At 46.4% G+C, this 17,728-nt stretch overlaps 1 protein-coding gene across 1 annotated transcript in view; it reads left to right on the plus strand.

The window, feature by feature from the left end:
* Positions 1-3,119, plus strand: part of PRPS1 (phosphoribosyl pyrophosphate synthetase 1) — a 47,946-nt gene extending 44,827 nt beyond the window's left edge. Inside the window, exon 7 of the mRNA XM_055121793.1 lies at positions 2,041-3,119. Within this exon, the coding sequence (XP_054977768.1) occupies positions 2,041-2,133 (93 nt within the window). The 3' untranslated portion in view covers positions 2,134-3,119. The remainder of the gene's footprint in view (positions 1-2,040) is intronic.
* The last annotated feature ends 14,609 nt before the right edge of the window (positions 3,120-17,728 follow it).

A 17,728-nucleotide genomic window follows, 5' to 3' on the forward strand; every position in this document is an offset into this window, starting at 1 on the left:
ATGTTGAGTTAGGTGACTGGGTTCTCGAAAGTGCTTGTGTGGCATTGAAGGGTTCAGTCTCATTCAGATCTGTGATCCGAAAGTGAAAGAAGGAAAAAGAATTCAATTCAAATGTCCAAACCTTAAAATCTCTTGTGAGTAGATCCCAGGATTCTGCAAGTGGATCCCAGGATTCGTCCCCCTCATTGTGTGACAGACACTTCACATTTGCAGTCTCATGCTTCACGGTGTGCATGTCTGCTAACCCTGCCCCTGCACCCAGAATGTGAAACCCTTTAGCTGGTGGTGCCTTACCTAGAACTAGAAATACTGGCGCAGTGTTTCTGAGAGTGCTTGGGAAGCTGCCTAATTTCATTTTCCCTGCATTTAGTTTCTTCGGACCAGCACTTTCCTAAAGAATTGGTAGACGTTAACACTTTGTTTGCTTTTGGCTTTGGGGCCTTAGTCCTCAGTGCTTGGGGGTCACTCTCAGCAACACTTCGGGGAACCCAGCATTGCCTGGGATTGAACCCAGCCTGCATGCGAAGAAGCCTGTGCTCCAGCTCATTAAGTTCTCGCTTAGACCCAAAACACTAACATTTGAGTGTTGTTGCATAAAAAGAATGTGACCTTCTGCTTCACTAAAAATGTATGGTAACTTGGGGCCAGAGTGAGTACAGCAGGTAGGGTGTTTCCCTGGCACATGGCTTGGGTTCAATCCCCAGCACCCCATATGGTTTTCCTAGCCCACTCGGTAACTCCTTAGTGAAGATCCAGGAGTAACCCCTGAGCACCACTGGTGTGAACCCAAGCCCCCACCCCCACAAAGAAAAGTACAGTCACTTTTGAGGACCAGGAGAGATGTCTCAACGGGCTGAGTGTCTGCCTGTTTTGCACATCGGAGGCTCAAATCCAACCCCAACAACCCATATGATCCCCTGAGCATAGAGCAGAGAGAATGAAAAACCATGAGAAAAAAATACAGCAATCCATTTGCTTTCTGAGTTTAATATGTCAAATTTGAGGGTAATCCTTCACATTTTTTTTTAAATTTGCACCACACTCTGGTGCTCAGGACTTATTCCTGGCTTTGCACTCAGAGATCATTCCTGGTTAGCAGGCTCAGGGAACCACATACGGTGCCAAGAATCGAACCTGGGTTGACCCCTTGCAAGGCAAGGAAGCACCCTACCCACTGTACTGTCTATCACTGGGCCTCCTTCAGGATTTTTTACTGGATTAGAGTTTTTCTTTCATTCTTAAAAAATGCTTAAATGTCAATCTACTCTCATGGTTTTTTATTCAGTAGCATTTTGATTTTTTTTTTTGCTTTTTGGGTCACACCTGGTGATGCACAGGGGTTACTCCTGGCTTTGCACTCAGGAATTACTCCTGGCAGTGCTCAGGGGACCATATGGGATGCTGGGAATCGAACCCGGGTTGGCCACGTGCAAGATAAACGCCCTACTTGCTGTGCTACTGCTCCAGCCCCAGCATTTTGATTCTTTCTCAAGTGGTTTATAATTAAAATGTTGGGTAGAGGGTTCAGGGAAATAGTATAGTATAGGGAGCAATGCACGTGCCTTACTTGGCATGCTGCCAACCCAGTTGTTTGTTCCCCGGCGTGGTGGTGCCAATTACCATCAGGAGTGATCCCTGAGCACAGAGCTAGGAATAAACTCAGCACCATGGGCCCCCAGCCCCCTAAAGAAAGAGTTGGGGCTCTTTTTAGCTTTGGGGGCCACACCTACCAGTTTTAGGGGTTTGCTCCTGATTCTGCACTTAGAAATCACTGCTAGCGGTTCTTAGGGGACCAGATGGGATATACTGGGGATCCAACCTGGGTCAGCTGCATGCAAGGCAAGTAAGTGCCTTACCTGCTGTACTATCTCTCCAGCCCCAGAAAAGAAGTTTTTACTTAAGTGAAAATATTAGGATAACTAGAAGTTTGTTTATTTGAGGGGAAACAGCACAAACATTTAGATGGAGGCCCTTCCTTGGACAGCTCCTTCATGGGTGGTGCTCCGTGATGCTAACCTGCTGTCTTCCATGACTTTCCAGGTGATCGACATCTCCATGATCCTGGCAGAAGCCATCAGGCGAACTCACAATGGGGAGTCAGTTTCCTACCTGTTCAGTCATGTCCCTTTATAATAGGAAAATGACCGGGGCTATAAAAACAAATCCAGTGAGCCAGCCCCATCCCCATCCTACCCCACCCCTCCCTATCTGTCACCCTTCTTCCCCTTGGTACTCAAAGATTGAGCTGAAGAACCAGCTTGCTCTAGTTTAGTGCACCCACTTTAGTGTTGCTCTTAACTGTAGGCAGAGGCAAATTGAGATGAATAACTCAGATTTCCCGCTGTACTATTTCCTTCCTTCTTGCTGCTTGAGTTCAGTAGGTCTTGCAGTTTTTACTCCTGCTCAGCTTTTGCTAGATTTAGCAGCTGGAGGGTGTCGTGGAGGGCTGTTGGGGATTGGAAAAGCTCATCTGATCTTTTACAAATATTTGCATGACAATATTTCTGGGCTTCCATGATTCAGATCTGCTAATAAGAAAACCAACCCCAGCGTTGCTCCAAACACCACCCTCCCCTCTCTGCACTTCAGTCCTAAGTCTCTTGGGTTTTTAAAGTCTATGTCAAATAATTGCATAAGACCTGGTTGCCAAATCCTTGTATGCAGTGGTTCTCTACCTAGCTTGAGCAGTGCTCAGCTGGCACCCAAGGGGAGCCAGTGCATGGCACAACAAAGGCTTGAGAGGGGAAAAAAGGCCTAATTATCACAATCATGTGATTCAATGACAAGGATTCTTCTTTATACTCATCCTTACCTTTGGCCTCACTGAATTAGCTACATCTTCCTGGCCAGATGTCCTGAGAAACCCAGCTGATCATGTTATCACAGTCTTCCAAAACAACTGAATTCCTCTAGGTATTCTATACCACTTCCGTGAGATTACTGTAGCGTACTCTTCCATACCCTGCTACCTCTGGGGTAGTAGGTTATAGGTGGTGGCGTAGTGCCTTTTAATTTAACTATTTAATTTTTGTCTTCCTTGGACCTATTTGGCCTTTCATAAGCTGTAAAAAAGATTTGACTCTTTAGAAGAAATCAATAAAAACAAATGGTGATCTGTCTGTGTGTGATCATGGGCCTGTTGTCATATCTCTTGGTGCCTCTGCCAAAACTTTGGTCAAGGTGTTTCACTGTCTCATGTTAGTTCTATTTTCATACTATTTGCTCCATCCACCCAGATAAAACATTAAGCAAGATTTAATCAACTGTAAGTATTTGACAGGGAGTGGTGGGTGTGGGTGTGGGTGAGTAGGGTACCAGACTGAAAGTAATATACTTTTCTTTTTGCTTTTTGGGTCACTCCTGGCGGTGCTCAGGGGACCATATGGGATGCTGGGAATAGAACATGGGTCGGCCATGTGCAAGGCAAACGCCCTACCTGCTGTACTATTGCTCCAGCCCCATGACAGTAATATACTTAAGATGCTTTTTGGGGGGTTGGGCCTCACTTGGCAGTACTCAGGGTTTATTTCTGGCTCTGTGCTCAGGGATCACTCCTGGTGGGGCTTGAGGGACCCTATGTGTGCTGGGGATCTACTCCACAGTATGTGCAAGGAAATCATCCTACCCTCTGTACTGTCACTCCAGTCCCTAAAGTGCTTCTCTTACATTGGCCAACCTTTGATTCCCAACATCCCCAAATTGAGAGCCAGGGAAAATTCCTGGGCACAATGGATATGCACCAAAACTCAATGCCAGATTTACTGAGAACTAGAAATATGGTAATCATGTAATCATGCATTTTATCTGAATTATAATGGGAGGAACCGTACCTGTCGCATATCTAGTTCTTATTCCTGGAGGGTAGGAATTACACGAGAGTATCATTCCATTTGAATCAACTTTACCAAATATAATTATTTCCCTTTATCAATAGACATGGTTGACATTTACTCCCAGCCCTTCTAAAATAAAACCTGTTGGGGGAGGGGCAAGGAAATAAATTTAAGAATTTGTTATAATGCATCCTAAAAATTTAAGATTTTGCATAAGTAAAATGGGGGCCCTTTGGGATGCTCCATGCTCTATAGCTTTTAAAACAGTGCTCCCTTTGAAGTATAGTTCTGCCTTTTCTTTGTTCTTGTTTGATGTTGAATATTAGAACAACTACTTTATTTCTTGCATCCATTCTTTTTTAAGAACATTTTTATTGAATCGCTGTGAGATAGATCCATACAAGGCTGTTAATGATTGGATTTCAGTTACACAGTATTCCAACATCCATCCCTCCACCAGTGTACATTTCCCAGCACCAGTGTCCCTATCCTTCCCATCAACCCACACCCTCACCCCCTACCTGCCTCTATGGCAGGTGCTTTTCTTTTTTTTAATTTAATTTTATTTTCCTAAAGTTGTTCACAGTAGTTCATCACAGATAATATTCAAACACCAGACATACCACCAAGTACCTTCCCCTGAGCATGAGAGGAAAGTGTGTGAAGATTGTATTTCGTCCTGGAGCCTTTATATATGAGATTACAAGCATGTATTTTATCATTTGTATCACTTGTCATCCCGTTGCTCATCAATTTGCTCGACCCAGTGCCAGTAACATCTTCATTCGTCCCTGTCGCGTGCTAGTGTAGCCCAATGGTGGCTGCTTGCTCCAGGAACACGAAGAGCATCAAACCATTCGTTCAGGTTCTTGATGAAGAAGTCTGACCATCTCATAGGTGGGCGGCCAGGCATTCTTTTGATGTCCTGTGGAATCCAGTCTGTAATGGCTCTAGTCCAGCGGTCATCTAGTCCAGCAGTCATCTCCAAATCGCATTATGTGTCCAGTCCATCTGATTTTCGACACCTTGGCAAATGAGGCAGCGTCCCTGATCTCGGATCGTTGACAGAGGTTGGAACTCTGGATTCCTTCTCTCACTTGAGTGAAACGTGATACTCCAAGCACAGCTCTTTGGATTCCTCTTTGGGAGACCCAAATAGCGTTCTTATCCTGTTTCGTAGGGCCCAGGTCTCTGAGGCATATGTTATTGCAGGAAGAATGGTGGAGTTGAAAAGATGTGCCCGGAGCTGAAGGTTTTTCATCCTTCTTCGACGCTCTTGAAGGTGTTCCACTAGCTCTCTTCCTCCTGCGCAGTTCTGGTGCCAAGTTGTTCTGATAACACCAAACATTAGCCAAGTGGCACAAATGCTGGCCATCTTCGACCATGAGTATGGAAAGGTCAGACTGCAGCTGAATCTCATGAAGACAATGTTCATGAGAAATGGACTAGTTCCTGATGTTCCATTTACTCTCAACGGAACGAACAGCTCCGAATGCAGCAGTTATGTGTACCTGGGTTGAGAACTCAACATGTATTTCTTTTTTCTTTTTCTTTTCTTTCTTTTTTTTTGCTTTGTGGGTAACACCGGGTAATGCATAGGGGTTGTCCCTTGTTTGCACTCAGGAATTACCCCTGGTGGTGCTCCTGAGGTCCAAAGGGGGATCATATGGGATGCTGGGAATCAAATCCGGGTTGGCCGCATGCAAGGCAAATGCCCTACCCGCTGTTATCACTCCAATCCCAAGCATGTATTTTAATCCCAAACAAATGTGTGCTTCTTTTGGTTTATCAGTGGGCTAGAGTATAAGAGGTCTTGGATCTTGGCCAATGAGAGATTATATGGTGCCAAGGACAGTTTGTGTGTGTGACTGCCAAGCTACTGGAAAACTGGAGAGCTGGGAGGAAGCCCAGTCCCATTTCGAGCAAGCTTGGAGATCGCGGTCACAGGTCCCGCATACCTGGGTTTTTTTGCAGGTTACCTCACAGGCGAGGCTTGTCTGAGCCTGTGGAGAGTTGCCTTGAGCATGGATGTGCGATTGAGTTCTGGAGGTTCTCAGCTGTGGGGGTTCTGCTGGTGTTGGGGGGAACTCAACCGCCCCCCTTTGTATGGCAGATGATTTTCTTCTCTCTGTCTTTCATTTTAGGCCTTGTGATTTGCAATGTTGTTACTGAAAGATTATCGAGAATTATATCTCTACCTACTTTTAACACAGTTCTTCTCCAGCATGATCATTCCCAGCTATTATTGTCATACTGGTCTCTTATCTATCTTACCTGCCCTCTACCCCACACATATTTGTGGTTATATCCAACTATTGACCAGTCCTCCTAATTCCTATTTTCCCTGGCCATGGATATTAGTTATATATAACGTACATATGTATATTTTATATACCAAAAATGAGTGCAGTCATTGTATATCTTTCCCTCTCCTGACTCAGCATGATACTCTCCATGTCCATCCATTTATAGGCAGATTTCATGACTTCATTTTTCCTAACAGCTGCATTGTGTAGATGTGCCATGGTTTCTTTATCCATTCGTTTGTTCTTGGGTGCTCGGGTTGTTTCCAGATTCTGGCTATGGTGAATAGTGCTACAGTGAACATAGGAGTGCAGATGGTGCAGATGGTGTTTGTGCTGTGGTTTTGGTCCCTCGAGTTATATTCCCAGAAGTGGTACTGCTGCATCAACTGGGAGCTCAGTTTCTAGTTTTTTGAGACATGTCCGTATTGTTTTCCATAAAGGCTGGACCAGTCGGCATTCCCACCAACAGTGAAGGAGAGTCCCTTTCTCCCCACATCCATACCCACAGTGATTGCTTTTGTTCTTTGGGATGTGTGCCAACAACTACTTTATTATAGCGAGTCTGTTGAAAAATAATTGGACTGGAAAGATAGGGGCTAAGTACTTATTTGCATCCGGCCAACCCAGGGTCGTCAGTATTAGGTACCTCATACAGTCTCCCAAAGCACTGGCCAGGAGTGCCCTAAGCACAAATAGTGTGGCCCCAACCCTTCCTCTGCCCCCCCCAAATAGATTCAGAAAAGACTGAAGTGATTCTTAAACATGGTCTTTTGCCCTCTTTCTACTCATTTTCTTTTTGGGATCCCAGGCTCCTTGGACCCTTCTGTTCCCATCTGACCCAGGACATAGATTTTCTCCAAGTCTGCCCCATGACACTCAAGCTTGTGCAGGATCTGTTGCATCTGGCCTGTTATTTCTTTTTTGTGTGTGAAGTAACAGATTTTATTTTAGAGGGGTTTAGAAAAGGAGGAAGGGATAAGTGGAAAAGAAAAAAACAGCAGGAGTAACACGCTCAAGAAAGAACGCGGGCTCCTCCGAGGATGGAGAGAGCTCTACACACATCCTAGCACTGGACACGAAAGCATGAAAGTACACATCTCAAGGGGGGAGATGCAGGCGACACATGTGCTCGGGCACCACATGTGCTCGGTCACGTGGGCACAAGCAGCATATGCGTGCCTGGCCTGTTATTTCACCTGAGGAGTTTGCTCACATTTTAGGGTTTTGGATCAGGGATTGACTAGAAAACAGTACAGTGTAGCCACAACCACAGCCACGAGTAGCCAATTACTGCACCAGGACAAAACACTAAAAGAATTTTTTTCCTTGGACCAAAAGGCACATGAAAAAGTGCTCTACATCACTAATCATCAGAGAGATGCAGATCAAAACAACCACGAGATACCACCTCACACCACAGAGACTAGCACACATCCAAAAGAACAAAAGCAACCGCTGCTGGAGAGGATGTGGGGAGAAAGGGACCCTTCTACACTGCTGGTGGGAATGCCGACTGGTTCAGCCCTTCTGGAAAACAATATGGATGATTCTCAAAAAATTAGATATTGAGCTCCCATTTGACCCAGAAATACCACTGCTGGGAATATATCCCAGAGAGGCAAAAAAGTATAGTCGAAACGACATCTGCACTTATATGTTAATTGCAGCACTGTTTACAATAGCCAGAATCTGGAAAAAAACCGAATGCCCTAGAATGGATGACTGGTTGAGGAAACTTTGGTACATCTATACAATGGAATACTATGCAGCTGTTAGAAAAAAGGAAATCATGAATTTTGCATATAAGTGGATCGGCATGGAAAGTTTCATGCTGAGTGAAATGAGTCAGAATGAGAGAGATAGACATAGAAAGATTGCACTCATCTGTGGTATATAGAGTAACAGAGTGGGAGACTAACACCCAAGAATTGTAGAAATAAGTACCAGGAGGTTGACTCCATGGTTTGGAGGCTGGCCTCACGTTCTGGGGAAAGGGCAACTCAGAGAAGGGATCACCAACTATAATGTAGTTGAAGGCCATGCTTTCTACTGGTGTTGCGGGCTGAATGAGGGCTAGAGACTGAGCACAGTGGCCACTCAACACCTTTATTGCAAACCACAACAGCTAATTAGAACAGAAGGGAATGCCCTGCCACAGTGGCAGGGTGGGGTGGGGGGAGATGGGATTGGGGAGGGTGGGAGGGATGCTGGGTTTACTGGTGGTGGAGAATGGGCACTGGTGAAGGGATGGGTTCCCGAACTTTGTATGAGGGAAACATGAGCACAAAAGTGTAAAAATCTGTAACTGTACCCTCACGGTGATTCATTAATTAAAAATAAATAATTTTTTTAAAAAAGAATTGAGTGGAAAAAAATAAAAGAGCTTTACTGTTTTGTTGATCCTGTAAAAATATTAAATGTATTATTTAACCATAAAAAAAAGAATTTTTTCCTTGGTCTTGTTTTTGGGGCCATGCCAGCAAAACTCAGGGGTTACTCCTGACTCCACACAGGAATTATTCCTGATGGTGCTCAGGGGACCATACGAGATGCTAGGGTGTCGAACCTGGGTCAGCTGCATGCAAGGCAAATGCCCTACCCACTGTACTGCCCATCCCAATGTACCAGCTCTCTGGCCTGAGAGATTTGTTGTCTCAGGAGGACTTATGTTTGTTTCTGGAGCACATGTTTGTCTAGGACATTTGTTTCTGGAGCACACGTGGCAGTGCTCGTGGAACCATCTAGTGCTGACGACTGAACCGGTGTGAGCTGTATACAGAGCAAGCACCTTAATCCTTATAGTATATCCAGCTCTAGAAAATCTTATTTAGTAGGGGCCATATGCCACAGTGATTGGGGGTGTGGAGGGATCAGACGACTTCCCATGTGTGTATGTGTCTACCTGATCCCACATAGGTTTGCTCCCCCTGATGTTCATCTGGTGCTCACTTCCTAGAGATTCTTGTGGTAGGGTGTCTAATAGCACAGTGGGTGGGGACTTTGGGGAGTAGGAGGGCCTGTACGCCAGCAGAGGAGGAACACCATGATGAACGGGAGCATTGGACAGGAAACATGATAGTATAGGGGTTAAACAACCAACTCAGGTGTGATCCGTGATACTGCATATGGTCCCCTGAGCAGAGCCAGGTGTGATCATGTACAGAGCCAGGGGTAAGCCCTGAGCACTGCCCCGTGTGGACAAGAAAAGTGGACGCCCTGGGGCTGGATAGTAGAGGGTAAGGAGCTTGCTTTGCATGCAGCCAACCAGGGTTTGATCCCCGGCATCCCATATGGTCCCTTAAGCACCATCAGGAGTAATTCCTGAGCACAGAGCCAGGAGTAAGTTCTGAACATCGCCGGATGTGGCCCCAAAACCAAAACAACAAAAAAGTAGACTTGATCTCGCTTTCCCCAGGTCTGTGGCCGCTGCTCATGTGCCTCCTGCTTGCTGGGTGCCGCCCCCCCCTCCCTCCCCACCAATCTTGTCTGTCACTACCGCTCAGTGGCCACCAGAGGGAGCAAGCAGGCTGGAGGGAAGAAGACCTGGGGAAATGGCCCTAATGGGGCCTAAACGGCAGCCTCCAGGTCTCAATCCTGCACTCTACTCCATCCCCAGCTGCCGGGGTGACCGCATGGCCCCCGATTCCTAGCCACTGGGCAGTCAGAAAGTGCATGGAGTATAAGTGCTGCGATGCCTTTTTCACATAGCTCAGTACTGGAAACAGTCCCACAGGTCCTCAGCCTTGGAAACAGCCTCACGGGCCCCGGGCCCTGATTCTGTCTCAGGGGAAATGACATTGCAACCCGATAGGAGGAAGGCAAGCAGGGCAAGGAGGAGGAGGGAATAGCTAGGTATGTTGCGAGCACTCAGGGTGGTGAGTGGCAGGAGGATGAGCAGTAAAGGCTTCCTGGTAAAAATTAGTTTGATTGTGGGCCAGAGAGGTAGCACAGTGGATAGGGTACTTTCCTTGCACACAGCCAACCAGAGCTCGATCCCCAGCATCCCATATGGTCCCCTGAGCACTGCCAGAATTAACCCCTGAGCATTGCCAGTTGTGCCCCCCGCCAAAAAATAAATCTTTTGACTTTTTGTTTTTGGGAGCCAGGACAGACAGTGCTCGGGTATTACTCCTGGCTCTGTGCTTAGAAATCACTCTTGATAGGGTTCAGAGGACCAGGGTATCAAATTGGGATCAGCTGTGTGCAAGGCAAGTGCCTAAGCCCTGTCCTCTATCTCTGGCCCTGTTTTTATGCCTGGAGCAGTTGATTCAAAGTTAACCAGAGAGAGAGTGAGGAGAAGGATGTGTCACTCAGAATGGCGTGTGTTTACCTGGGCATCCAAAAGAAGACAGCTGGGTGATGCGATACCACTTCTTGGCATCTACTGTCAAAACACAAAAAACGTTCGTTCAGAAGGATATATGCACACCCATGTTCATCACTGCACTTGCTATAGTAGCCAAGACATGAAAACTACCCAAATGCCCAAATACGGATCAAGAAGTTGCAATGGAATATTCTGTGGCTCTGAAAGAACAGAATCATGCAATTTTCCACAACATGGATGGAATTAGACGATCTGCGGAACAAAATCAGAGGAAAGGGAGAGATACACAATGTTCTCACCTGTGGAACTTAGAAATACACAACCAGTAGCAAGAAGGAGCTGAAGGCAACACAGAACTGATCTGCACAACTGAGTTGTGAGGAGTGTTGAGTGGGAGGGTGTTTGGGGTTTTGTGGAGGAATATGGTACACTGGTGATGGGCATGGTGTTGAAATCATGTGCATGAGAAACCATTGTTAGCGGTACAGTAAGTCACAGAACTACAATCAATAAAATAAGTGCATAAAAACAACACAGCTTCAGTGTGTACTTTGGGGTTAGGTAGAAAACAGTGGGGGTTGGTGAGCTGAGCCAATGAAGATTTTTGTATGTAGAGTGACCTTATGCCTGTTGTCCCATCAATCCCATTGATGGCATTCTTTAGCACTCTCGAGGGTCCTGGTTTGGGTGAGATCATAAATCCACTCTGTGGTGACCCTCCTTGTAAGACTTACTAGGAATTTTGGTTTTGTTTGAAAGGGACGTGCCTGGCAGTGCTCAGGAGTCCACATGATGCTGGGGATTACACCTGGACCTCCTACATGCAGAGCCTGTGCTCAGTCAGTTGAGCTTTCTCTGTATCCCCTTGGTAGTGTTTTGATGTAGGGATTGAGAGAGGCGCCCAGGGCAGCTTCCATTTTTTCTGGTCTGAAAAATGGTAAATGGACTGGAGCGATAGCACAGCGGGTAAGGCATTTGCCTTTCACGCAGCTGACCCAGGTTCGATTCCTCTGCCCCTCTCGGAGAGCCCAGCAAGCTACCGAGAGTATCCCGCTCACATGGCACAGCCTGGAAGCTACCCATGGCGTATTCGATATGTCAAAAACAATAACAGCAAGTCACAATGGAGATGTTACTGGTGCCCGCTCGAGTAAATCGAACAACGAGATGACAGTGCTACAGGGTAAATGGTAGTCGTTGCAGGATGGGGGTATGGGGAAATGGTGAGTGGAACTGCAAAGTTTAAGGTGCTTGGCGGACCTGTTCTGGAGGACTCAACTGGCATCTACTGCAGCTAGCTGGAAGGTATGAGCATGGATATATATTTTTTTGTCCAAATGCCCTGTGAAGATACCATGAAGTGGTGAGGCTGTAAATTGGGCCAGTCTTCAAAATCCTAGGGGTGTGGATCCAAAGGGCAAGGCAAAGAGAGAAGGGGTGTTACAGAATAGGAGGGAAGCTAGGGGATAAAGAAGAAAGGTTACAAAAGTTTTAAGTGCACAAGATAAAAATCCAGGTTATAGGTTATCTCACAGAGAAAAATAAATAGAAACTAACGAAGTCTCAGAAAGAAGATAGAGGTCTTTTAAAAATTAAATAGACCATGGAGATATCTCAGAGGCCTGGCATGCCTGCTTTGCATGCAGGAGCTCTGGTTTTGAATCCTAGGCACTGCATGGTGCCCCAGCATCTGCCCGGGAGGAGCCCCCCATCCTGGCCAGGTGGAGCCTCCAAACAGCAACTAGGAACATGAAAAACTGACCCTGCGGACAATTTTGGAAATGTGTACAAGACCTTATCCATAACCAGTGGCAGTGTCGCAGAACTGTACAACTTGGTGTGGAATGCATAAGTGAAGCAAGAGTGGTCACAGTAGGTTAACTAAAGAATCCTACCCTAACAGTTTAACAGAGGCCAAGGCCAGAGTTAGAAGGTACCAGCAGCAGCTGAGATAGGAACTGGTGATTGTTTTGCAAAGGAAGCCTCGGGACTCTGTGTACCTGCTAAAGACAGAGTCTCTCTGCCTTTCTTTTTCATTCAAAATATTTCTTTTGAAATATTTAAGAATTCATATGCAGTTGTGGAAAATAATCCGGAGCGTTTTCTGTGCCCCTTACCCAGTTTCCCGCAATGACCTTGCAGAATAATATGAAACCAGTATCTGTGCTTGCAAGACAGCCAAGGGGCTAGGGTGCTTGCCCTGCACGTGGCTGATCTTTGTTTAATTCCCGGTACCCCATAATGATTCTGTGATCTCACCAGGAGTGATCCCTGAGCACAGAGTCAGGAGTAAGTCCTGAGCACTTATGGATATAGTTCATAAACAAACCAAAACTGATTTTGCCTATTATGCCTATGCTGAGGGGGCGAGGGAGATAAGGCTAATAGGGCTTTGCATGCAGGAAGGCGGGGTGGCTGGGTTCTAGCCTTGGCACTACATGGTCCCCCAGCACTGCCAAGAGCAAATTCTGTGCATCACCCTGTGTGGCCCCCAAATGAAACAACACAAAAGAAAAGAATTGAACTGCTGTGGATATCCATGCACCTGGGGTGTGTGTGTGTGTGTGTGTGTGTGTGTGTGTGTGTGTGTGTGTGTGTGTGTGTACAAAAGTTTTTATTTCTTTGGGATAAATGTTCAGCAATGGGGTTACTGAGTGCAATGGTAGTTGCATCTTTTGGTTTGTTCGTTTTTGTTCTAAACCCAGAGGTGCTCAGGACTTACTCCTCGCTTTGTGTTCAGAAATCACTCTTGGCTGGTTCACGGGACCATGTGTGGTGTGCTGATAATCAAACAGGGGTTAACTGTGTGCAAGACAAGTACCCTATCTGCTAGCCTATCTATCTCTCCAGCCTCGTAATTGGTTCATTAATTTGTTGTTGTTGTTGTTGTTGTTCGTTTTGATTAGGGGACCAAGAGGCGTCAGAGATCAAACCACCACATCTCCCACGTGCAAAGTGTGCACTCTGCCTGTTGAGGTCTCTCCCTGGCCAGCATGTTTATTTCTTTAAGAAGCTGCAAAACTAGTTTCAGAAGCAGGCGTCCCACTTTCCATTCCCAGCAGCAATGCAGACATGGTCCAGTTTCCCTCCATCCCAGGTGAATGTGGGAGGGGGGCTCTTTTATATCTTGGCATTGCCAATTTCCGCCATTCTGATGGGTGTCGAGTGGGGTCTTTTGGGTGCTTTTCATTTGCATTTCTTTGCTTAACTAAGGATGGTGAACAACCTTTATCTTTGTTGAAGTCCCCAGTCAAGTCTGTTTTGTTTTAAATATTTTTATTGATTGAGATTTTGTGGGGCTGGAGCGATAGCACAGCGGTTGGGCGTTCGCCTTTCACGAGGCCGACCCGAGTTCGATTCCTCCGCCCCTCTCGGAGAGCCCGGCAAACTACTGAGAGTATGGAGCCCGCACGGCAGAGCCTGGCAAGCTACCCGTGCATATTGGATATGCAAAAAACAGTAACAATAAGTCTCAATGAGAGACGTTACTGGTGCCCGCTCGAACAAATTGATGAGCAACGGGATGACAGTGACAGTGACAGTGAGATTCTGTGATTTCAAATAATGTTATTGGTTATTTCCTGTGCACATAATCCCAACACCACACCCATCACCAGTGTACCCACTTCCCTCCCCCCAAGGGCTCAACACCCCTTCTCCTCAACCCGCTCCCCCCCAACAACTCAATATGTGGGTCAGTTCTCCCATTGGCCTTCAGCCCTTTGTTGCTGCTACTTTACTGTGTATCTTTAAGTCCCACATAGGAGCGAGATCTTTCTGTGTCTGTCCCTTTCTCTGTGACTGACTTCACTCAGCATGGTATCCTGTAGTTCCATCCGTGCCACGATCAATTGCATGATTTTGTTCTTTCTTAGAGCTGGGTAGTATTCCATTGAGAAGCTACATCACAACTTCTTGATCCGTTCATCTGTGGTTGGTCATTTCAGTTGTTCCCATGTCTTAGCTATTGTAAGACATGGAAATAACTTACAATAACATAGGTGTGCATATAGCCTTTGAAGTGAATGTTTTTCAGAATAGCCACTAAGAAATGTCATCACCAGTCAAGTTTTGTGGTTTTTTTTTTGGATCGCATGGAAGCCTTCTGCTTTAGCTGGGCTCCTTCTGATCCCACCCCAGCATGGGACAAGTAGATGGAGCATTCATACATGACTACCATTTAGGGGCCAAAGTCCGAGTCCCCACCAAAATCTGTTGACAACTTGATAGGGATCTTCCCCATTACTGCAGGGCGGGGATGAGAGTTCCTGCTCCCTAGATACTTCCTGGGAGGCAGGGTACAAGGACCTCATTGTTTTGATTTGGGTGTTTATTTTTTGGAGAGGATGGGGGGTGTTAGTGCTACACCCACTCCTGCTCAGGGCTTCCTCCTGGCTCTGTGCTCAGGGATCACTCCTACCTGTGTTTGTGGGACCCCATTGGGTGTTGGGGATTGAATGCAGGTCAGTTGCATGCAAGGCAGTTGCATGCAACCCACTGCACTCTCTCTCTGGCCCTGTTTTGGTTTGGTTTTGGGCCACATCTGGTGGTGCTGGGAGGTTTCTCTCTGCTCGGTGCTTGAAGGGTGCTCCAGGCCATGCTTAGGGAAACATGTGGTGCTTGCTGGGAAAGGGGGACCTAATTTCCACCAGGTGGGAGTGAAAGCCCTGACTCCCCAGGGGCTCCATTGGCACTGGCTCGGTTGCACTGCCTTGTGATGGTTCAACAGAGACTCCAGCCCTCTTTGACCCCCTCTGGCAGGAAGCCTTGTTTGAAACTGAAATTGCTGCTCCCCACATTGTTTTCCCGGTGGTGTTTAGCTACAGTCAATATCAGGGCCTGCATGAGAGTATAGGGGCTAAGTGCTTGCCTCGTACACAGCCGACCTAGGTTCGATCTCCAGCCCAACATATGGTCTCCCAACTATAGCCAGGAGTAATTCCTGAGTGCAGAGCCAGGAGTAGCCTTGAGCGTTGCCAGGTGTGACCCAGAAACACAAAAAGAAAGATCAATATGTACAGTGCCTGCTATCCTATGATGCCCCTATCCAGGCATGAAGAGATTTTGGCTGGAGTCCTTGGCTCAGTACTTACTGGGGTCTCCAGATCATCAGTCTCTTCAGTTCCAAGTATGGGGTGTAGATAAGAGGCAAGAAGGAAACTCAGGCTACTCACCACCAAGCTGTTTCTTGAGTCCCCTGTCACCCAACTTGACCTGTCTTCTCATTACCTTTCATAGTCTTCTGTGGTTATTTTCCAAATGATGTCCTGCGTTTTCAATTGAACGTAGCGGAAGAAATAGGCAAACGTTCATCTGCCCCATTTTCCCAGAACTCCAAATGTCTGTGAAAGAAAAACCTTTCTGTTGAAGTCTAACTAGGGAAGTGTACACTTCGTTAGTTCAATGAATTTTGGGGGTTTTGAGGGGGAGCACACCCAGTGCTGGTCCTGGACTATTTCCAGCTAAGTGCTTGGGAGTCAGTCCTAGTGGTGTTTGAAGTGATGTGTGGTGCTGAGGATTGAACCAGGGCCTCCCACACACTTAGCCTGTTTAGCCATCTCTCTAGTCCTAGTTAAGTGAATTATGATGTTGGGATTGAGAAGATGGGGAAGTCTAGGATAATGCCTGGTAGATGCATTCCACAGCACAATGATTTTTCACAACCTGAACATACCTAACACCTAGATGAAAAACAAAAAAATACCGGGCCAGGAGACAACTTAAAGGACTCAGTGTATGATTTACATGTGGGAAGCCTGAGTTCAAGTCCAATACTGCGTGATCCACCAAGCACCACCAGAAGCAGGCTCTGAGCATCTTCCTGGGAATAGCCACTGAGCATTGACAGAGGTGGTCCCCAAACAAAAGCAAAATCCCCAAATCAATAACTACTGGCATCCCACAAGTTCTCCCACACTCCCTATAACCCACTATTCTCCACACTATTCACACTAGAGTAGCTGATACCTTTGAAGTTTTTACCTGGCTGGCCAATCTCAGGGCCTGGGCAACTTGAGGCTAATATGACTGGCCCAAAACACTCTCTCTCTCTCCCTCTCTCTCTCTCATTTGCTCACTCTCTCTCGTCTGTGTACATGATGCACCCATGCAGTTGCGTGCAACTAAACTTACCAGTGTCCCTCATATACAAGTCTGCAGATGCTGTCAAACACATCATCTTACTTACTCAAACCTAGGAACCTGAGGTTTAAAAGTTCTTCACAAACTCCATCTTAAGTTTGAGTTTCATTATTTATCACAAGCGCCACATACTGATGAACATGAACTTTGGAGTCAAACCTTGGTGATGAGTAAAAGAAAGAGTCTCTTTTAGTTAAAGCTAGGACTCCTGCAATTGTGGGACCCAGACACTATAATAATATGATGTAGTTTATAAAGTTCACCTATTTCTACTACAGAGTCCAACCCCTAGACTGATGAGTTGGTAGAAATAAGGGCCACCTTCTCAAGCACCACATGGTCCCCTGAGCATGGCCTGGAGCACCATCTAAGCACTGAGAAGATAAAAGCCTCATAGCACCATCAGAACTGGCCTCCAAACCAAACCAAAACAGGGCCAGAAAGAGTGCAGTGGGTCAGGCACTTGCCTTGCATTTAGTTCCTAACACCTTATAGGTTCCACAAACACAACCAGGAGTGATCCCTGAGCATCAGTGGGTTTAGCACTAACACCCCACCCCCATAGCCACCATCCCACAAAAAAACCCAATGAGGTCATTGTGCCCTGCCTGCCAGGAAGTATCTGGGGAGCAGGAACTCCCATCCACTCCCAGGAATAACGGGAAGATCCTTATGATGTTGCCATTCTCTCTGCAGACAGCAGAGGGCGTCCTCAACCACAAACTCGGCGTCACTGGCACCTCCTTGGGAAAGTAAGTCTGCCAAGTTCTTGAAGAGCAGGAAAACTTTGATGAATAGAAATGTTCACAAAACTTGGCTGTTTGGTCTCAAAAATAAAATAAAATGTTCTGAGTAAATAGGTGTTGAGCTAGGCCTCCTTGTTATTGCCAACCCATCCCCAATTTGTAAGTCTTTGCTATCTTAGCTAGAAATTGGGATGAAAATGGGTAGGAGTTCGAAAATAAAAATAGGGAATATTGAGGCTAGATAGTACGGGAGCTAAGACGTTGGGGTGGACCCTCATTCGATCCTTCACAATGCATGTATTCCCCCACTCCCAGCACCACCAGGGGTCACCCCTGAGCACCACCAGGTAAAGAATGTTCAATAACATCTCCGGA

This window comes from Sorex araneus, chromosome X (assembly GCF_027595985.1).
Source record: "Sorex araneus isolate mSorAra2 chromosome X, mSorAra2.pri, whole genome shotgun sequence".
Taxonomy (NCBI): domain Eukaryota; kingdom Metazoa; phylum Chordata; class Mammalia; order Eulipotyphla; family Soricidae; genus Sorex; species Sorex araneus.